We start from the raw sequence: 23,051 nt of genomic DNA, 5'->3' as shown, positions 1-23,051 counted from the left end.
ATATATATATATATATATTTATATATATATATAATAACAGTACACGAATAGGAACATGTTGGTTAGGTTTGAGTCCAACCATAGACACTTTATTCATACATCTGGAAAATGTACTTTTTGTTGAAGAGCAATGCCAAGGCCCTACTAGATTTTATAAGGTCCTATACGAGGTTTGTTTTAGATATTGAAAATGATTTTCTAATACATATTGTTTTTACATTACACGTTTACTACATGTCACACACAGCTATACAAATCGGCCGATGGTGGAATGAAGAAAAAAGGAAACGCATTTCTAGTCTCTGTCTCTGATATCAGCTGGTGGCGACAGTTAAATTGAATACAATTTGACATTAATTGGAAATTGGATGAATTAATAATCAAAATCAGAGCGATAAACTAATGATAGTCTAATAATATTATTATTAACGATGTATTTTATGAGACCCATTCGTATCAGGTACATCTGCAAAAAATATGAATGTCATTTTAGCTAACTGTGTAGATGAGATAATAATTACCGTAATTAACACCGTTCAGGAAGACACTTATGTAGTTTGTAGTGTCTTCTGTATTCATCGGAAAGAAAAAAAATTATATGTATATTTTACATATTAGTAGACTCGATCGATTAAATAAGCCTTTGAAACCCCTAAATTGTCAAAATTTTCGGGCTTCGCCCCCTGGATCACTTTCGAAATCTTTTAATCGAAGCTCGACCACGCCCACTTTGCTTTCGTCGCCCCGTCGGGGCATTGCCCCCCCCGCCTCGTCGGGGCATTGCCCCCCCCCCCAACCACCTCGTCGGGGACCTCGGCCCCACCGTCGGGCAAATGCTGGCGCCACCCCTGTCCTAAGGATGATTTAGTCACTTTTTCAACATGGCTGTCTCTGGGGAAGAATAGCTTTCCTTCTCGCTCTTCCTAAAACCCACAAAATCTACTGATAATAATGAGCGGCCAAGATCGTGAGGCGGATAAAATTACAGGTTACCTATTAAGGAACTCTGGAACATCAAAAAAGAAGAATAAAACAAATAAACAACAAGAATCTGAACTTACTAAACCTGACCCGTATGGCAAGCCGTTTTATCATTTACCTCTGAATTGCAGTTAAGTCGAATGCATTACAGTTAACTGTAATTCAATTAAAGTTAACTCGAATTGAATTCAAGTTAACTGAAATACATTGGAATTGCAGTTAACTTGAAATGAATTAGAGTTAACTCTAATTCAATTGCAGTGAACTTGAATGCATTTCAAGTTAACTTGAATGCATTTCAAGTTAACTGCAATTGACCATTTTTGGTAATTTCATTAAGTGATTGTGATTGGCTGCTGTATTTGAGTTAAGTGCAATCGACCATTATATGGGAATTCCATTAAGTGACTGTGATTTGATGTTCACTTATAAGGTATATTTCCATTAAGTGATGGTGATTGGCTGTTGAATTTTCCGCCTGTGAATCGTCATCGACTGCCTAGAGCTAGAGAAAAACTTTTTAATCCATTTTGCTATACGGTTTAATTGTGTTTAAGTGGTTTATTTAAAAAAGTACGAAGTTACCCAAAATTAAAAAAGTGTTATGTCTGAATCTGGGAGGCATTTGGAGCAAGTGGCTAATGTGGCTTCTCAAGCTATTGCGCGTGCCAGAGACCACGTCAGACATAGACCTAGGCCTTCTACTACTAAACTGCTGCCAGTGCTACGAGTAGGCCTAGTAGTAATAGTAGTAGTAGGCCTACTACCACCACGTCTTCTAGGCCTAGGCCTAGTAGACGTACTACCACCGCGTCTGACCTAGGCGGGCCGCCAAGGCCTACTGCTGTGTAATGTGTATTAATTATTATTAATCCTAACTTAACAGGCTTAATTAAGGCTTATAGGCCTAGGCCCAGGACTATCATTAAGTAATATTATATTAGCAATAACGTTCTGTTATTAACCTAGAATCAGGCCAGGTCTAGGCCTAGATGAAATCTCAACTTTAGGAGGGCGTATACGTGGTAGTTGAAATGGCGTTTTTCCTTGTTCATCTGCCGCTGTAGGCGTAGGCGTAGGCCTAGTCCTAGACCTACCCCTATTGCTCCCCTCTACCACCCTCCTCAGTTCGTCCACATGGTCAATCATATCTTGTACACTATTGATTGTACCACTTCCTCCAATGACTGTTGGTCAGCGTCGCAGAAATCCTATTTACATTACGAATAATGTTCTTAAATTATTCTGTAATTGATTATAATCAGTGTTTCCCTGTTCTAATGCTGCAGTAACATTACGAACAGTTTGTCCAACGGTAGAAAGTACATCATCAGAATGATCAAACGCCATTTTTATTAAATTTGAACGACCGTTTTGATGATTTGTTTTTTTACCGGGCAAGTACGACCGGAAAAAGCACATCAGCCAATCACAGTTACTTAATGAAAATACACCATAACTGTAATTCAATCAACTGTGGCTGACCAATCATATAGCACTGATATTACGTAAACGCAAACAACCAATCGTATTCACTTAACGCTAATTACAACCAACCTCTGAATTGCAGTTAACTTGAATTTCATTACAGTTAACTGGAAATGATTTGCAGTTAACTTGAAATGCATTCAAGTTAACTGCAAATGTTTTCGTATTAAGCCGAAATAGACATAATTGAAATAGATTTGCAGTTAACTTTAAATAAATTACACTTAACTCAAAAACAAAATTTTAATTGCAGTTAACTACAATTGAATTCGAGTTAACTGTAATTGAATTAGAGTTAACTGTAATACATTACACTTAACTGTAATGTATTGCAGTTAAGTCGAATGTATTACAGTTAACTGTAATTGAATTACAGTTAACTGTAATACATTCGACTTAACTGCAATTCAGAGGTAAATGATAAAACGGCTTGCCATAGACCCGCCAGCTAAGCCAAGTAGCACCAGTGAAGCTGTTGTGTCGGGCGAGACATGCCCGGCGTCTGAAACACGTGCAACTGAGGGCTCGAATTCACCAGGGCCTACGGACACAGGATATGAAACAACTGATGAGGTAAGCAATAGTGATTTGAAAACCATTATGCTAAGACTGGAAACCAACCTCAATAAACGAATGGATACCATGGAGAGGAAAATAGCAAATTTGGGAAAGCTTTCATTACAAAATGAAAACAAAATTAAAGTCTTAGAAAGTGCCCAAGATTTCCAGGCAAGCATTCTATAAGAAATTAACAATAAACAAATTGAGCGAAATGAAAAAGACAACAATAATTTTGAAAATTTGCAAAAAGCTATGCTTTTAATGGAAATCCTTGATAGGAAACAGAATCTTCTTTTTTACAATGTTCAGCTCGAGAGCCAGCAAAATGTCGACTATTACTCTGTTATTAGAGGGGTATTACATAAGGATCTTGGTATGCCTATCGAAAAAGCAAATGACATACCAATTATGAATGCACACCGACTGCCTCGCCGTCATATTATGGGAGCAGTAAAAGGGCCAGACCCTATTATAGTACGTTTCGTTTGTATGGCGGATAGGGACCATATCCTATATCTGGCTAGGAAACGTCCGTATAAAGAAGGCACACGTCCAGTTTCAGTATACACGGATCTTCCACCGAAAATGAAACAACAACGTGGAAAACTTGCTTCTAAAGCACAGGAACTAAGATCAAATGGAATGTCGACCAGAATTAAAGTTGTGGGCACTGAGCTTGTTCTTGAATTCAGGAAAAGAAGCCAATCAAATGCAACATGGATTAAATTTGCAGAATAGCCGTTCTTTTACTGTACTTTATATTCATGAAAATTGGGTATAGAATGGAAGAAAGTTTTTTTTGACATCTAACACTTTAGCCATGAAGATAAAGTCCCAGATGTTAATGGGACTCGCATACGCGCACTTTTTCTTTTTGTTTGTGTTTTCTTGCTTGTTTTTTGCTTTTTTTTGTTTAAACTTAATTGAAATATTATATATAAATAAAATAGGCTTAATAGTAAGTTCTCATAATAGGTCACCATTTTGTTACAGCTCTAATTATTACCAAATTTTAATTTTTTTTCTTTAGATGAATAATGTAAGTGTTTGCTCAATGAATGTTAGAGGCCTTGCCAACCCAAAAAAGCGTGCACAAGTTTTCAATTGGTTTAGTAACTCAATTTACTCAATTTTTTTTATTCAAGAAACTCATAGTGAAGAGAAAACGGAAAAGATATGGAAAGACGGATGGAATATCCTGAAAGAATTTAAACATTACTCTGGCTTAAGTATTAATCTTGAAAAGTCAGTTGTACTTCCTTTAGGAGTGTATAGAAAAAAACCTCTAAATTTAACTGGGACAGGTTTACGATGTACAGATGGCCCAGTTAGTTATGTTTTTTTTTTTTTTCAGAGTCGATTAAGATTACGTACACAGTTTTTAGCGAAGTGTTTTTCAGCGGCCTACCTGGAAGAGCAGTCTTAGGGTAGGTTACCAAAAGAACTAACGTGGCCAGTTTACCAAATATAAAAAGTTAAACAGTTATCTTATTGCTATATAAATGACATTAATTCCGAAAATATTATCAGCTGGAATGTAAATATTATAACTGTCACTATTTTATTGATACCAATTGTCCTATTATGAGTTTAGTCAAACTGGCCATGAAATTGGTGGTAGCCACCAATGAACATAACATTTAATCTTCTTTCATTTCTCTAAAAGACCAAAGAAAGTCGGAGTTGCTGTAAAGACCAGCGTTGTTTCATTTTCAATAATTCCTGAATCAAATGTTCAAGTAGATGCCAACATCAAATTTTCAATACCACATAAACAGGTAGGTCTCACAATACGATGTGTACTGTACTTTAACGATTTCTAAACTTCATATCTTCGTTTAGCTACATATTAAAATAGGTATGTTAAACGAACAATGCATGTAAATATTAAGTGTTATGTGTGACATAATAAACCAAACTATGATTTATGATGAATTTTTCAACATCTAAGCCCCGCCCACCTCATAGTTACAATATGCTCACTTGACATAATGACCTCAGACTTGTTTATTCACAATAAGCCAATTCTTAGTTTGAACTGCGTATATGTTGTGTGTATGTTTGTTTATGTCGATTTTCCTTGATACGAGCATGCACAATTCAAAGTACAACTAGCTTATTACTATTTTACACCGTAAAGGTTTGTTTGATCTTACTTTAATGGACCTTTTCGGAGTGTTAATCTAACTTAATAATTGACCAATCAGAGCAGACCTGGAATACGTGTTTGTATCACAAACCCACGTGTTGTCCCATAGTTGACGTACGTTTACGCTGTCTTTTTGTGAGACCTTGGCTATGTTCTCACACGGCTGCTAACGGTTAGCAGGATCCGGATAGCTGCCGTGCGTCCATTCGAGAATATCTCGATCCGGATACCAAAAAAATGTGATGATCGAATCACTGGCCAATAAGAAACTGTAAACGCGTGTGTGTGATTGGTTGATGATAGAAACACGCTCAACCTGCTAACCGATAGCGCTTGCTAACCCGTTAGTAGCGGTATCCGGATACTGCTAACGGTTAGCGCTAACATTTTTGAATTCAATGTTTTTTGAACGGTGATAATACTTTGCATGATTTATATTGAACAGAATTTGTTACAACTGTAAGCCTATGTATTGATTTTTGATAAGTAGGCCTATTGATTAATTTTTTGCAGATAACTGAAAAGGTGTTCTGCATGTTCTGGGATATGTACACAATGTAGGTTCAAATATAACAATTACTTTTGTAATGGCAATTAAGGCATGTTTATTCCTAAATGTGAAACTTTGATATAAAATTTGCACATTTTCAGATTCGGTTGAGAGTGGAAAGTCTTTCCATAATTAATTTACATTCTTCTTATTTTATGCTAAAATCTGGACGAAATTACATCTAATAAGTTATCAAGTTCCAAAATGAGACACAGATGTATATGATCAATGTACTTAAATTAATGTGCTTCACGTCATTATTATTTGACTAAAATTCATCATCGTTTTGTTTTTACTCGTAAGGGTTTGGTCAGATAAGGGATGTCAGGTGACAAATGCTTCTCAAACAGAAACCAGCTGTGTGTGTAACCATACTACAAGCTACAGTGTTCTTGTGCAAGTTACAGACGATGAGGTTTGGAAAGAACAAAAAAATGATTTTGCATTTTTGAACATTTTTCATAGTTTATCACTATTCGTAAATAATGCTAATTTATTATGACATGCGGCAACATAGCTCCCTCTGACGTAAAACTGTACTTTCATTAAGTAAAAAAATTCAATATCATGTGTTCCTAAACAACAGAGAGCAAATAGGGCCTCAGTACCGTAACGTCACGTGCTTTGTGTCACCTGTATTAATTATGATCAGGTGATATTTTAAGTTACAATGCACAGAGTATGCAATATATGAACTTGTTATTTTCAATACAGAAATATAGTTGACATCTGAGATATATTTCCAGGTTTCCAGTTCCAATGACGTCACTTTAACACTCCTTTCACAAGTACTTCTCATCATTTCCACTGTGGCTCTCATATTAGGAGTTTTCATTCTATTTTGTTTAAGGTATGAATGCCTTTATAAGCAGTGTGCACAAATATTGTGTTATTGTCGTGTAGATGTAAGGGCGTTATTAAAACGCGATCGCCAGAATAGTTCGAATAAAACACATCTTGTACCAATAGTGTATTTTGTATAGCGCTCGAGATCAGACTTAATACAATGACCTTGGTTGTGAAGACGAATATTGGCCAGTGTCCAATGCATTGCAATAATAAGATCTCAACCATGTTATTGGTTGTTTGAACAAGTTGTCATTTCTCAATATACCTACGTTGATTTAAAATAGGCCTAGTAATTGTGATTTAGTCATTATTTTGAGACATGCTACTACCTTCGGTGTCCAGCTATAAAATTTTTAACCTGGGTGTTTTTCTGGGTAACTTTTTAGCATTATGTAGAGGGCATTTTTTTTTTTTTTTTTGTGAATTTAGGCCTAATGTAATACCGGATAAGTATATTATGCCATGCAAGGTTATACTCTTTAAAACAATCTTCCTATGGGAGGGTACCCATAGAGCTATTCTTGGATGTGTACCATCCAAGATGGCTGCCGTAGGAAAGCGCCACCTTCAGGTTTAGTATGCATATTATTACCATAAATAAGCCCTCTGACTGAATATTATTTCATTAATGATAATTAGTATTGATAATGACAAATTATTAAACTGTCGTAGCCAAAACGAGGCCAAGTGGAGCATCTTAAAAAAAAAAAAGTACCAAGTAATGAAAATTAAAATCGTCTGCATTACACCCAAACACCACAACGCTCGAGTTTCAAACATAGCTGTACTGAACTTTCTGTGTAAATTGAGGGCGCCATTGAAAATGATAGTGCTCAGGCGAAATTTGATTGGCTGAATATATGGCAGCCATCTTGGATGGTACACACACACAGCTCTGCGTATTTCGAACATCGAATACATTGCGGTTAGCGCTCTAGTATTCTTATTATATCTCTATGAGGGTACCTCATCAACATCACATGCACTCTTTCGCACCGGCGACCAAGTCAGCTATGGGAATCTCTTCAGTCTGCTGTGAACATACAAAAGCATGCTCCGAAAGTTTTTAGGCCTGTGTATGGACACTATTACTCCCATATAATAATCCTACATTCAGGCCACGAAACTTACATTTTGTAAAAGTACGATATGTACAGTATTGCGTACTTTTATGACAATAAAGTAGCTTTTCAGTTTTGTATAATATATATGACATTAGGCCTACTCCCGACGGGCCCTCGGAACCTAGTTACGCCACTGTCTAGAGGTGCCATATTTTCAAATTTGCTCACCTCAACCCCAACCATAGTGAGACTGAGGTGGGTATAAACTATAACCCATACTAGCTTTTAAAATCTTGTGTCTGCGAATGTACAGCAGGATGGGGAGGGGTCCAGGGGAGGGATAGACACTCTACAGGTTTGCCTGCTAATTCCGGTCATCCAGAGGTGCCATATTTCCAAAATGTCCGCGCCTCAGCCCCAACCATGGTGGGGGCAGAGATAGTGCTCTCAGACCCCACTAACTTTAACATCCTGTATCCATAACAACCAATACCTAACCCGGCACCCCTCCCCCACCCCGTTCTTACTATAATGCTGGCCGGACTGCTTGCAAAATGCTTTCGACGGCTATGCACTCTCAGACTTTTGTATAGCAATTTTTGTTTTTGTTTTGTCTATTTTGTTTTAACTTCGAAAAATTGCATTTGAATCCTCCACTATCATACAAACCTCATCAAGATTACTATTCTTGTTCTTTTGAACATGGTCAGTAAATTCGTCTGTTAATATTCCATGCTACAATTACGCGATGACATTTTTATTTTCTGACGTGTCAGCGATTTTGTTTATTTTTATTTTTATTTTTATTTTTTTTTTTTATTTAGAATTTTCAAAGTATACATTCACATGACAATTAAAGAAAAAACAAAGGTCTAAACAAAGACAAGAAATACGAAAAAGCAATTTTCTCAGTCTCCCCTAATAAAGTTCTTATGGTTAGAGTAATACCCTCCACCCCCTGAAACTCAAACCGACCAACACCAGTAAAGATTTGTATAATGAACATGTGAAAATTGGATAAAAACTGCTAAAACTCTTTTTAAAAATAACTTCTCCCTCCTCCTTCCTATTTTTCTGTTTTTTTTTTTTTTTTTTTTTTTTTCTGGTTTTTTTTTTTTTTTTTTTTTTATTTATTTTATACGATCATTTTATTTGGAGAATTGACCAGCGTGTCAGCGAGTTTATTGTTTAAAGATCTATAGGCGTGTTAAGTTTAAAGATAATATGAATAAATCTGAGTATATAAAATTACATTGTAGTCCTATTGTAGATATCAGAGATATCAGTCATTTATGCGATATAATTTGATTGTTAATATTCAAGGCCACAATTACGCGATACCATTTTTATTTTCTGTCGTGTGTCGGCGATTTTATTGTTTAAAGATCTATAGGCGTGTTAAGTTTCAATATGAATAAATCTGATTATATATAAAATTATATTGTAGTCCTATAGAAGATATGTCATTTATGCGATATAATTTGATATTGACGATGACATGATACATTTCGTTGGATATTTATGTTGAATACAACATGCAGGACCCAATGACGTATTTGACTCCTAAAACCCCTTTCTGTTTTTTTTTGTTTTTTGTTTTCTACAGAGGACTCTGTGATTGTGTCCGAACAAGTATTCATAAACATTTGATGATCACGTTGGTAATGTCGCACATGCTGTTTCTAACAGGCATTGAAAAAACATCTAGTAAAGTAAGACTATATCTAGCCTATGATTTTTTAATTTCGGTTCTTGAAAACAATTGCCTAAACCTAGATATTCGAATCGGAGACCTTCTGCTGTCCACGCAAATGCCTTAACGATTGGTTCCCGGACTCCAGGATTATCTTGGCCGCTGGGGCCACTGTTATTTCACACTTTTTTTGTGCGATGCACGGTTAAATAACACTAGTGCAAAACAGGTATAGGTAGGCCTCTACATAGATGTCCTCATGTACTTATGTGTGTGGGTGTGTGACGTGTGTGTATGTAGTATGACTTGCCCTATCACATCAGATACATTTTGCCTACTGAATCATGTAGATTTAATAGTAGATAAAATAATGATTTTCTTCCCAAAATGCAGGTCGGGTGCACTGTCATAGCTGCAACTCTCCTTTACCTGCTACTCGCCGTGTTCATGTGGATGTTAGCTGAAGCCGTTTTTCTCTACTTCAAAATATTCGATATCCACGGGACCAGTGTCCGTTACAGAAAGATATCGCGATACATCGTTTGTTGTTATGGTGCACCGATGGTGGTCGTTGGGGTCGCACTTGCTTGTAATGTTGATGGATTTGGTACTGATAATGCGTGAGTTTATAATAATTAAATAACAACATTTATCACAACAATCACAATAGGCTTATAATTACTATATAGTAATGATAATAAAAATATATAATAAGAAAAAAAATAATAGTAATAGTAATTAGTAATAATATTAATAGTTATAATCGTAATAATAATAATAATAATAATAATAATAATAATAATAATAATAATAATAATAATAATAATATGGTGATGATGAGGAGGAAAATGATAATGTTAATGATAAATCGTAATTGTAATAGCAGTGGTAACGGTAATAGTAATGATACTGATATTAATAATAATATTTATAATAAATGTAACAATAACTAACTATTCAATTGACGACACTGTATAGTCTAGGTCTTACCCTAATTAATTTAGAAATAAATTGTTAATCTTTAGTATAGAAAACCACAATTGTTCATCATTCAGCAAAAAATGAATTTTAATTTTAACATCCTACAAAAAAAAAAATGGATTGGCAGTAGTCTGCTAACAATATCAGTAATGTTAATAGTAACTTTCTTACGTTTCAAATCAAGGTGTTGGTTAACTCCATCTAACGGCCACATCTGGGCGTTCGCAGGACCAGCATTAATAATATGTTTGGTAAGCAGTCTTAAATAACTTAGTCTGTAGTAGGCCAATACATAATAAAATAATGATATCTCTCTTATCTTACTTGAACTAACACACTGGACAAAGCAAAATTAATATTAGAATCAGTTTAGTTACAGCCACAGGAGGTCGTCCAGGAGTCATATTCTTTGTCATCCAAAGACCTACATAAAGTATTCTTGTATAAAATTTTGAGTACAATCCACGATCACCCAAGTACAGATGACACCCAAAAGTAGATTAGCTTTCAATTAAACACTGGTAAAATAATACCCATCATAACATTTAAGTATCAGCTGATGCAAAATAAAAAAAAAGATACGTAGGGTAGTCGAAGTTGTCCTACGCCAAAATCTGGATAGGCCTAATGTATGTACAAAAAATGTGTATTTTCTAAAGTACGCATTTGTCGTTGGGAGTTCTTTCCTTATTTTAAGTTGTATTTTTATTACTCGTGTTGTATGTTTTTGACAGGCAAACTTAGCTCTTATATTGAAAGTGGCTAAAACGATTTACATGCGTTCAAAAAGACATACGACAGCTCAACAAAAGAAGGAGTTTGCAATGATTAGGTAAGTAGGTTTTTACTACACATCATCATTTTAATATTATATAACTATTATTTTTATTATTGTTAATGCAGTATTATAATTGTTATTATAAGTCAATCGTGACGTCATCACTGCAACTCCCAATGTTATTTGTCTATCCCCCACAGTCAAATAATTTTTAAATTAGAGGACGCTTGGCTTGGTTTTTTTTAGGTTCGTGTGCCAAAACAATTTCTCATTTTTTTGTTACCACGAACATATCACGCACCGCGATGAAAATTCAAAATTACCCCGAAAATTACTGTACCTGCAAGGTAGGCAGGGAGGCCGCCAAGGCCTCCTTCCTAGAGGTTGTAGCCTAGCCTTGTTGTGAATCATCGCACGATTTTACCTGTCTGCACCGACCAAAAAGTGACTATTGTATTCTCTGTCAAATGCTTTAAGAAATGCTTATTTCTTTGACGAATGTCTACCAAAATAGTATTTACAAACAAGTTCTTGTAACACAATAAAATAATTTTAATATTCATCGTATCCATACAGTGTAACATCGCTAGCTCTGTGATTAAATTAACGTGCGTTGCAGGAGCACAAACCAGCATATCAATAATAGCAACCGATGACTGCTACAACATTTGGTTATCAAAACTAACATTAAAAATAAAAGACGGCGATTGACTTATAAAACAATTAGTAGAGCATGAATCGTACACTAGAGGAAAATTATTATACTTAGGTTAAGTTTAATAATGCATTAAAAGGTTTCATTCGGGTCTTGCAGGCCTTCAGGAATTTTTTTCAAGCATTAAGCTAACCTTCGTATAATAATTTTCCTATAGTGTACTATGCGGAGCTCTCCTAATTGCTTATTGTTTTGTTTAAAAGCGCTTAATATGGGCCTAATCGAGTTTTATATTCACTTTACAAATGAAAGATCTGAAAGCATAAGTAATAATAATAATAATAATAATAATATTATTATTATTATTATTATTATTATTATTATTATTATTATTATTATTATTATCCAAATCCAAACAAGATAGAAATTAAAACGAAAAAAAAATATATATATATATATATGAACAGTATATAAAAAAAAGAGCTGATCAATAAAAGCAACAATAATCAAACACATGGTCCAAAATCCAAATCCAAACAAGATAGAAATTAAAACTAAAAAAAAATAAAAAAAACAATAAAATTATAATTATTATTATTAATAATAATAATAATAATAATAATAATAATAATAATAATAATAATAATAATAATAATAAATAATAAATAATAAATTCTTTTATTATGAATATGTAAATATAAAATAATCTTGATTCGACGACAGGAAAGCTGTGAGGGGTGCTCTCATACTCGTGCCGTTATTGGGAGTTACTTGGTTGTTTGGTATATTTGCTTACAACAAAGGAACGACGTTGTTCTCCTATGTGTTCGTCATTTTCAACGGAAGCCAAGGACTCGCTATATTCCTTGTATGCATCGTATTAAGTCCGCAGGTAGGTAATGGGTACCTGACGTTTTTACACATTAAAAAACAAGAAATACATTAATGCACACTAACAAGTAAACAACTAAACAACAAAACTAGAAGAAAATTTCTGGAGTCAAACATTACCGCAACAATTTCGATAAAATACAAGATGTTGCATATATTGGTAAATTTTGACGTAATTCTTTTAGACGTAATATCCTTAATTAATATAAGTACAGTTGATGGATATTGATTTCGTTTTACTACATGCATATATCAAAAGTGAGAATGTTTAAATACCGAGGCCACAGTATGACATACCCTACACACTAGTGTATATGGAACTGCGACGACGAGCATTTGTCCAGATATGTTGAAACTATGTTATACGAATCCATTTCTCTCTTTAAATATGTAGCAAGTTTGTTTGTGTTTGTTTGTATAGTTCATACAATTGCTTTTAGGTGAAAGATGAAATGAAGAAGCAAACGTGGATGAGGTGTTTTTTAAAGGTCAACTCAGTTGGCAGTGAACAGGTATCACATAGTCACGTAAGTCTGTGTATTCATGAACACTTCCAAGGGCTAACAAGAAAACCTTGGCCTGCTTACCGCGTACGTGTTGCATGTGTTGTGATGTGTGCGTGCGTGTACGTATGTGTAAAGGTGTTGCTGATATCGGATACTTATATGGAAGTAAATATATAATGACAATTATATCATTTAATATAAATTTGAAACAATAAAAACGGCATATGGAGGGAGAGGGTATGACTCCCCCATGCCTCTAGATCTACCCCTTGTGTTGTGTGGTGTGTGTGTGTGTGTGCGTGCATTGGGAGAGGTTCAGATGTTAAGTATTGGACCTTTAGGAGTGAATACAGGAAGCTGTTTATCGGATCGTTACAATCAGAGAATTATATTAATTGATAGGAATATCAAACCCATTAATATAGTAATTACAATTCTTCCATACCCTTTCAATTAAGTTCATAAATGAGGCATCCAGCTCTCGGTCCATCTTAATTCTGATTTCCAAAATGTTTATACGTTACAGTCAACAATATTGCCACATGTCATCAGTAGTGATTCGTATAGGCCCTGGTTCGAGAGTATAGTTTGGACACTTGACAAATATAAATTGGCCTGTCAGATTAACAAAGATTTATACAATTAACAAAGTTACACTTTTACTGAAGTAATCTATAGTAACCATCCCCCGCTGAACACCATCCCTATTTTTTTGAGTTTATGTTTCGAGGCCCGAAAATGATTATAAAAATTAATAATTACTTTATGTATTACTCTTTTACTTAAGTAATCCTGCAGGATTACCATGGTGATATTGAGTCTGTGATTTCAGGGCCAGATTGATTACTAATGTCATACATACAGTACAAAAATATAGCTACTTTACTGTCAAAAAATATATAGTACAACATAAACTGTATACATCGTTCGTACTAAATTAATCTATATTGAAATATTTGCTCCCACCGGACTATATCCCTGTATTTCTGAGTCTAAGTTTCGTGGGCTGAATATAATATTATATATGGGAGTCATTTAAAGAGCATACTTTAGTGATTTGTTATTAGCGAAGTGTTCACAGAACAGATCGAAGAGATCCCCGTAGCTGACTTGGTCACCGGGGGAGGGTGTGTGCGTAATGTTCATGAAACCCTCCCGTTAGAAGATTTCTTAAGAGTATGACCTTACTAAACGGGGCATCCTAAACTTACATGAGAAAACATTAGGCTGATATCCACTAAAGAGATAATAAAGGCTTTATATGGCCTGTACATAATGCTATATAGAGGCCCAGAACCACATCCAGGTTAAAAAGGCTTACCGGTATGTATATCTGGACACTGAAAGTATCATGACTCAAAATAATGCCCAAATCACAATTCGTAATCCAATTTTAAATCATATGAATAAGACAATTTAGGTCGATTGCGAAATGATAAATTGTTCACAATTTAATTTTTTATCAATGCCATACTAGATGAACTGAACTGTTTATTCCTCCATGAATAATTAAAGTGCAAGAAACACGAATACATAATACAATATGAATAAAAAACTACATATTATATTTACACGACTTCCAGGGTATTGCAAAATATATAACTGAATACACAAGATGAATTATGCTATGTATTTATCTTTGAAATAGGCCTACAAATTAATACCGTTAAAGTTTCGAATAAAATATTGCTGGAACGATTTTAATAACACTTACCAAATTTGGCCTGAAGCATTAATGAATTATTTATCATTCTTTAGATGAGTTGTACTATCAAAAATTGTTAAAACGTTTTTTTTAATTAAGTGCTGCGTTTGCTTTGGTAGGCCTTATAGTGATTACAATTAGTCAATTATTGGTTTATATATGAAAGGCAGTGACAGCAGCAGTCCATGTAGGTATATCTCCATGAACAGATCCACCATGTGATAAAGACCTGACCAATTTTAAATTGAATGATCAAAGGCGCGACCGTTATTACCTCTGGTCACTGGATAACATACAATGGCAAACCACAGCACAAAGTGCAACCTTCTCTGCTCCCACGGGAGTATCCCTAGTCTGTCGCTACTTGTTTAGCGCACGAAACTACATTCAATGCGACAACATCCTACCAGGTACCCATTTATACTCTTGGGTAGAGAGGGACAAACGTAGATAAAGTACCGTGCCCAAGGACACAAGTGACTTTCGAATCCCTGACCTCAAGTTGGGCGTCCAAGCGACAATCAATGCGCCAACCGCTTCTACGCCGACTATAGATCACTAAGATTCAAGGACGATCCAGCTTTTTTCTTTAAATGGTGGATAGGCAAACTGTTAGAATGTGATTGTTTTTACATGAATCCAGAGGTCCTACTACAAAAACCTTGTTTACCTGAGTTCCCACGAAAATATGAAATAATTATGATGATGATGATGATGATGAAGAGGACGGCGACGATAATGATTAAGGTGGTGGTGATGATGATGATGATGGAGATGATGGTGATGATGATGATGAAGATAAGGGAATGCTGATATCGATGACAGTGATGATAACGGTGACGGTAATGATTGGACATAGGCGGTGGCATGGTTTGAGTGATGAAGACACTAATACAGAAAGTTAAGTGAGTCCAAGCTAGAATCAAGTGCAGGGAATTGCTGGTGTAACAAGGTGCAGGGAATTTATTTATCAATCAGTAATTTTTATTTTCTTTTGAATGATATTTACCAGTCAAGTATGGATTGAAATCCCCAATTAAATTATGTTGCTGCAATATTATAGGCTTATGTTCCGTTTTTCTTCAATATCTGGAAAACATGTTATATATGTAATATAAAAATGATTTTCAATTTACAAAAGAATTGCATCTTAGATTATATCTAAATCGGTTGTCGGGAAACGCACTTATTGTTTGGTTCAAAATGAATTGCGGCGCACAATTACTTAATATTAATAGGCCTACTATCGATTCTTGAATGTTGCTCGTGTAACTTCCATTGTTTTGCAGACTACTACTTTTTGAAAAATGTATCGACTACCTCTATGCATGCATTCATTTTGAGAAGGAAACGAGATCCAGATTCAGAACGATGAACTATATGACGCTAACTTTATTTGAAAGTGGACCGGTACAAATGCTGCGTTAAAGGCACCCTTGATCACCGTGAACAGTCGTTATACGACATAAAATCTGTTCAAATGTATTACTACGTACGCCAGTCGTCAGAGGGGCGATACATTTATAATGTGTAGTACTGCCTAAATAAACCTTAAGCCTGGTTTTCTTAAAATTGCTACATTGGTAGGGCCATAATGCTGGACAGGTTGAAAGTCAGAAATGAGTTAAGCATCCACTGGCCCTCCAGGTTATGCGTTGAGAACAGGGCTAACCCTGTCTCGTACTTTTTTTTCGCACTGGCAGATTCCCATCTTTAACGATCAAATTTTATATGTAATTACACACGTAACGTATTTCACGCAAGTTTCTGCCCCTCTGGGCCATCTTCGGGCGTAGTCTGATCGTTGTCTAACCCAATCCGTTCGTAATTCCGTTTCCTCATAGCATGCTGGGGGCGGATGCAGGATGGGGGTGCTATCGGTAAATTGTATTAAGAAAAATAATTGTTTTATGGTATTGTTGATATGAACATATCGGTAAAATTTTTGAAGGTATGGGAGTGAAGTTTCCGGACACCTTGTGGTCCATATTCTGAAATGTTCCTAGCGCAGCCCCAACCATGGTGGGTCTGAGGTTGTGTGGATTCTCACGCACCCCTACCGCCAAATCTTCCATCCACCCCAAGCATGTTGCAATAGTGTACATATACTAAAGAATATAGATAGAGGATACGGAGTAGTGGTTATTCATGAACACGGTAAATAATTATACGTCACACCACTTTGGTCTCGTTGTTCTTATTGATTTTAAGTGTAGTGACAACAAAATTAGTTCCAATTAGACATGCGCGACTTTTACATATTCGCGTCTAACTGTTGTTGTCACTACACTTTACTCCAATTAGACGTCCCTATCCCATGATGTATAGTTCAGTTAGATGGCGTATGTAGGTCATTTGGACCTTAGCGGAGTGAATTTCCTACCCTGTAAATGTAATGCATAGTTACTAATATTCTTTGTTGTGCGGATATTGGCCCTTGATGGCATTTGTGGTATTAAAGAAATTAAATTGAATTGAATATTAATAAATTGCTTTTACCTAGTAAATACTAAATATTTCATACTTGGCACAATGTTCCTCAGAATTCATTTATAGATTAAACCTATCCACTCTACGTTGATTTTTGGATTGAAAGTTTTCTCGAGGAGCTTACGTTCAGAGAGTAAAACTGGTTTATTTTAAGTATTAATTTGTTCTTGATCTGTTGTTTAAAGATCTGAATTAATAGTGTTGTCATGTTTTCATCAACAATAAAGCAATTATAGTCAATTCTTAATTAACTTTCAATGCCCACTTCACCTTCCTTTCACAAAAGGTCTACTCAAACCTATTGACATAAATAAATATTAAACCACATCTTTTATTGTTGAACATTTATTTATATACTTCATTCATTATTGGTACCTATATTTTAACAAGCCCGATAGATTTTTCTTAGTTTTTTTTTTATTTTTTGTTTTTTTAAAATTTTTTTTATTATACTGTCCTATCACATGATTAGTGTACTTATAGCAAGGCATTTTATGCAATACCTTTGATGAAAAGGACGTTTTTAAGAAATGATGTAGAAAGCTGCAAGTAAACATAATGAAGCAAATTACTGTTAACACATATTCATTTTATAAATGTAACTTAATGAAATAAACGGCAATATACTTATACACCATAGAAACAGCAAAAAGTAAATATATTAATTCATATGCTTTACAAAATAGCTATAGCATAATAGAACATTGTTTGTAACGTATAACGTGTTCTTTAACGTTTTGTTAAAAGATCGAATTGTAGGAAAACAATGTAATAGACCTATAGCATTAATTATCCGCTACATAGATACCAGGCCTCATGTATTGTAATCATAAGTTACTTGGTGTTTTCTATTAAATTTAATCACATCTTTTTGGTATGTTTTTATGTATTAACATTTTACAGTTTTTAGTATTTTGATGACCACTGTGTCGTAAATGTGACACTTGGTTTTGGGCACCCGAGAAGCACTTTTGTTAGGACTACATTCGTTCACATAGTGAATGAATTAACCGCATTCAAACCATTGACGTGTCTATTTAAATTTATTGTCGTTATGCTCGTTATAATACTATGAATAAACATTAAAATTAATTTCATTCGTCGTATCATATGTTTTAATGTGTACGGTGTAGCATATCAATGAGACTGGCGTTTAGGGAGTTCGGTCACCTGTAAATTTGGTCCCTTAGTCTGAATCCATAATGAATTTGGCCCCTCGGGGCGGGCCAAAATGTTAAGGGAATTCTCTCCCCCATCCTCCAGCTCTCCCTGAAGTGCACTGATTTTTGCCTTAAACCAAAGATCTTATAAACACAAGATGGCGTTTTCCGCGATACGCGTAACAAATAGAAGCGTCGATTTGGCTCAGAAAAGCAAAGGCAGAAAAGTAATCACTTTTGGGGGATAGGGCGTCCTAGTCGTTGCCATGGATCTGAGATAGGGTGTTCGCGTTACGCCAATTGTTCTAAAGAGAAGGCGCATTGTAAATCGGACGCTTCTAATTGTTCGAGTAAACGTAAAGCCGGTTTTCCACTAGGCGAATTTGTTCGCGCGAATCAAATGTGTCGGTTCATACGCATGCGCATTCACATTTCTATCGGGTTTTTGCGAAGCCCAAAAATGCGCAACCAATCAGAGCTCAGGAAGCTAACCGACGCTTTGATTCGCGCGAATAAATTCACCTAGTGGAAAACCGGCTTTAAGTAGCGCGGCGTACGTTATGCAAAGGTAGTAGAAATACAAGACAGAGTACTCGCATAGCAATGAGGTGGAAATTGGTCCAGACATACGCGGCGCCCTTCTCTTTTTATAATGCAAGTTTTCTATACTTGGTCCAGACTTACAGGGCGCCCTTCTGTTGCTAAGTATATCCAGACGCATACGGCGCCCTTTTTCTGCACTAATGGAGGAAAACTTTATCACTAATCAGAGTCCGGTCATACTATTCTGCGCTTTTGTGTCTGCCATTTTATTGTATTTATTTATGCCTACATGTTTGTACATTATGGATAATGGCAACGATTTCTATATCCGCAAAAGGAGGTTATAAATTCACAGTTAAGTAACGGCGACACAAGTTTTTTAAATCCAGCCGTACGCGGTGCCCCATTGTTTGTACCCACCATGCATTTCGGTGAAACAGTTTTTTACTGTGGAGAACTCCATCTTGTGTTTCTAGTATCTTTGCCTATGGTCAAAGCAAGGACTTTTAACTGTTGACAGGATAGGAAGCTGGCCTGTTTAAGCCGTCTAACTTGAATTAGCCTTATGTGCGGTATTGTTATGCAAATGAGCCAGATAAGCACAATCTGCACATGCTCAGAAAAACAAAACTTTCCTTAGCCACACTGCGTATCGGCTAGGCGTACAGCAGCTAGGCCTAGCTTATCTTATTTTTGTTTGTTACGCACCACTAACTTAGGCTGTTTGTCATCACTTCAAGATGTCTACCGATTCGTGGAAAAGGCGTATTAAAGCCCCATTCCCGGCAAAATTTCAGTTTTTAAGAAAAATCTAATTTTTGTATAATGTTATAAAGATTTATAAATATAATACGGAATTGCTAGTTTAACTGAATTTAGACATTCCTAAGAATGAAAAAAATGTAAAATAAGACTGAAATTTGATTTTTTTTGTGTTCCACACAAAAAATGATTTTTTTTTGTGTTCCACACAAAAAATAAATGCGGATAAATTTTTCATGTTTAATTTTGCAATAGGTCGTGAGAAGAAATATCGTAGGCGCCGAAAACATTAGCCTATCCAACGCTGCTAGGCTAGGCCTAGCCTTACCTCGATTTAGGTTCTGTTATCACACATAAAAACGGCCGACATGATATTTTCCGTTGCTAGTATTGACACTTGTGAAATATAATATTTCATAGGAATTATTTCAAATTTGTTAAAAAACTGTTTCTGACTGAGATTTTGACACTTACACTAACACATCTCAGCCTAACCGAACGACCGCATTGTGCGAGATGCGAAGCACAAAAAGTAATCTCATTAGAGAGGGCGCACTTTATTTACTGTATAAAGTATACATAAAAGCGAGAGTATTCCAGTGGAAGCGATCTACAACCTCTGAATTTGCCTAGTAACGGTGAATTCGTCGAGAAAATGGTAATATTTTATGAGAAATAGTCTGTATTTCTCATTTTTTTTATTCTTTTGCGTAAAACTAAAATTCATGCCAATATTTTTCCATGATTTATAATAATTGGAGTAATGCAAATGCATATTTTCTAAAAAAAGTCAGTTTTTAGTGAAATTTTGCCGGGAATGGGGCTTTAAAATCCAAATATTGGCGTTTGTGAGCAATACATTTTAATTTTATATAGGTAAGTAGTAAGTATATGAATAATTTTAATGCACTGGTTAGTTGATAACTTCATTCTAATTTGTTTTGGGTCTTTTTTCTGCATTTTTAAAAGCGGTTAGACATGGCCTAGGCCGGGTCTAGGCTAGCCTAACCACATCAATTTAAAATCAAATTTGTAGACATACTTGCCTTATATCTTAATTTGCAGGTGATTTTAGTGGTAGACTAGTTTGTTTTTAAGTGTGTAAGTATGATTGATTTGCATGCCAAGTGAAATTAGTACCCTTATTTTGCTTTGTTTTACCGTACCGTAATTCTCGGCTAGGCCTAGCTGTACGCCAAGCCGATACGCAGTGTGGCCATTGTGTGGCTAAGGAAAGTTTATTATTATTATGCTAACTTAGCAATTATGCTAACAAAAATTTGCCCTATTGATTCACTTGAACCGACGCTACACTTTCGCGTCGCTTTTCCTTTTGTCATACAACGATTTGATGCCTCTGTAAACATTCCTTGTTATATTTCTCTTTTATTTCTTTGCATTTAAAAAGAGCAGCTCCAATAGCAGCGCGATCAGCACTCGCAACCAGCACTCGTTCCCGGAGTATTTCCCTTTGGGATGAAATTTATCAGTACGCCATTGACGCCACCAACGTTGACCCATCAGCAGCTCTAGGAGGAAATCCTTGCTTTATATCACCATATTTACAGACCCTGTACTGTAATAAACGCCTGTCTACTTTATTTGGTTTAATAAAAGCTTTCAAAACGCCACCACAGGTGTGAATACGAGTTGTAAAATCATGAACGTAAAAAAATCTTCGAAAACTTTAAACTATTCTCTCCACAACTCAACAAATCCCACAAATATACAAAGACATTTCAAACAAAAGTAGCAGGAGCGGATTTAAGGAGAGGGAGGCAGGGTGGGCCGGCCCCGCCCCCTCCCTTTTTGGAAAATAAAAGATAAAAAGAAGAAAGAAAGGGAAAAATTGATAGGCCAAAACGCCTCTGGTTATTTTTGGGCGTCTAGAAAAGAAAAAGTAACCCCTTAGTAGTGAGTGTTATCTCGATTTTCCCCAGTTTCGCCCGTCCCCCTCCCCCTTCGGACATCTCTGGATCCGCCCCTAAGTAACATCACTAGTCATCTATGTGAAATTTTTTCAACCACAGGCTTGTATAAAAACTGTATTATACTTTTGGATTGTAATTTGATGGCATTAGGGTTTTAGCTGTAGGCCTAGTCCCGTCGTGATAAATCATGTCATGATATGCGCTGCTCATAAGATGCAAAATTACCTGATGAGACTATACTAACAACTTCGGTGTTTTCTAATGACGTGACGGAGTTTTTCATGGCATAGCCGCACAGTAAGTGCCGACACTGCAAATGTATCAGACCCTGGACATCTGCCAAATATTTCAATAAAGTAAAAATGAGGCCTATTAAAAGTTAATATCTTCGTTGAGACCATGATGAACTTGAATTTCTTTTTAAATAAATTGAATTGTTTACTTTACTTCATAAGTTATTAGCGTTCAACTAAAATTAGTACAAGGATATTTTCCAAATTTTTATTGTATTTGCATACCATTAAAGTTTTGAAATAAAAAGGTTTCGTAATCCTTGAAATATAATTGTAATTTTTCCGATCTGTGACTTAACAAAAAAAAGTTAGATGACTTATGCAAAATGAAAAGATTTATTTCAATTTATTGAGATAGTTTTCACAATTATTTTGATGACAGTATGTCTTTAAATTCCATTATTGTTTGTCACTCCATTACATACGTAATATTTTCAATAGGATTCGAAGTTACGTAATATAAACACCCCCTTCTCATAAAGTAATGTTTTGAGTGAAAATACCGTACCACGTATGGGCGAACCAGTTAACCACCGGGAACCATCAACTGGAAATGATGGCGTGCTTTGACCTTAATATAGGCGCAGTTAGGTCAACTTCACCTCAACACGGAAGTTATGAGATCTGTTGTTGTTTTAGGGAAATAATAACAATTTTTCTGGAGCTGGACGTTGTTTGTCACATCCTAAGTAAGTACGTCCTGTAACTGAATGTTTATTTTAGTCCAATTAGGTCATTTTACCGAGTAATCATCAACTTTCTAAATGTAGGCGTCTTCATTAAATGAAAGTATTTTCCGTGCCGTGGGAAGCCAAGCCTTTCTAGGCCTAAAAATAGGGCCTGCCGCTTCTGCTGTCTTCATTGTTGACTCCGTACACTACGTAAACTCCCAGCTACATCAAGCTAGCCAACAATCTGCCAGCCAACAACAAGCCAGCCCACAATTCCAGCCAACAATAAGATAAGATACGATCGCGTTGGACTGCAGATTTCACTATTTACTTCACTGTGTGTGCGGCCG

At 35.6% G+C, this 23,051-nt stretch overlaps 3 protein-coding genes across 3 annotated transcripts in view; all 3 read left to right on the top strand.

Annotated features, from left to right (window-relative positions):
- The window catches only part of LOC117111531 (adhesion G protein-coupled receptor E3-like), a 30,518-nt gene extending 12,155 nt beyond the window's left edge, over nt 1-18,363 (top strand). The window contains exons 7-18 of the mRNA XM_033254463.1: nt 4,385-4,457; nt 4,697-4,808; nt 5,693-5,736; nt 6,033-6,144; nt 6,476-6,579; nt 9,249-9,354; nt 9,729-9,955; nt 10,501-10,567; nt 11,051-11,148; nt 12,473-12,641; nt 13,081-13,167; nt 16,141-18,363. Coding sequence (XP_033110354.1) covers nt 4,385-4,457; nt 4,697-4,808; nt 5,693-5,736; nt 6,033-6,144; nt 6,476-6,579; nt 9,249-9,354; nt 9,729-9,955; nt 10,501-10,567; nt 11,051-11,148; nt 12,473-12,641; nt 13,081-13,167; nt 16,141-16,155 — 1,214 coding nt within the window. The 3' untranslated portion in view covers nt 16,156-18,363. The remainder of the gene's footprint in view (nt 1-4,384; nt 4,458-4,696; nt 4,809-5,692; nt 5,737-6,032; nt 6,145-6,475; nt 6,580-9,248; nt 9,355-9,728; nt 9,956-10,500; nt 10,568-11,050; nt 11,149-12,472; nt 12,642-13,080; nt 13,168-16,140) is intronic.
- Nucleotides 912-3,247, top strand: LOC117111532. The gene is made up of 2 exons (XM_033254464.1): nt 912-1,071; nt 2,911-3,247. Exons 1-2 carry the CDS (start codon nt 952-954, stop codon nt 3,211-3,213), a joined length of 423 nt encoding a protein of 140 aa, XP_033110355.1. The 5' UTR covers nt 912-951; the 3' UTR covers nt 3,214-3,247.
- A 4,237-nt stretch (nt 18,364-22,600) lies between the features above and the next one.
- The window catches only part of LOC117111522 (ras-related C3 botulinum toxin substrate 1-like), a 41,090-nt gene continuing 40,639 nt past the window's right edge, over nt 22,601-23,051 (top strand). Inside the window, exon 1 of the mRNA XM_033254451.1 lies at nt 22,601-22,719. The gene's annotated coding sequence lies outside the window, so the exon portion shown is untranslated. The remainder of the gene's footprint in view (nt 22,720-23,051) is intronic.

The sequence above is a fragment of the Anneissia japonica genome, unplaced genomic scaffold, assembly GCF_011630105.1.
Source record: "Anneissia japonica isolate Jap-2015-1 unplaced genomic scaffold, ASM1163010v1 scaffold6030_len697274_cov183, whole genome shotgun sequence".
Taxonomy (NCBI): domain Eukaryota; kingdom Metazoa; phylum Echinodermata; class Crinoidea; order Comatulida; family Comatulidae; genus Anneissia; species Anneissia japonica.
Note: the sequence above shows the minus strand (reverse complement) of the source record. Positions and strands in the feature narration are given on the sequence as shown.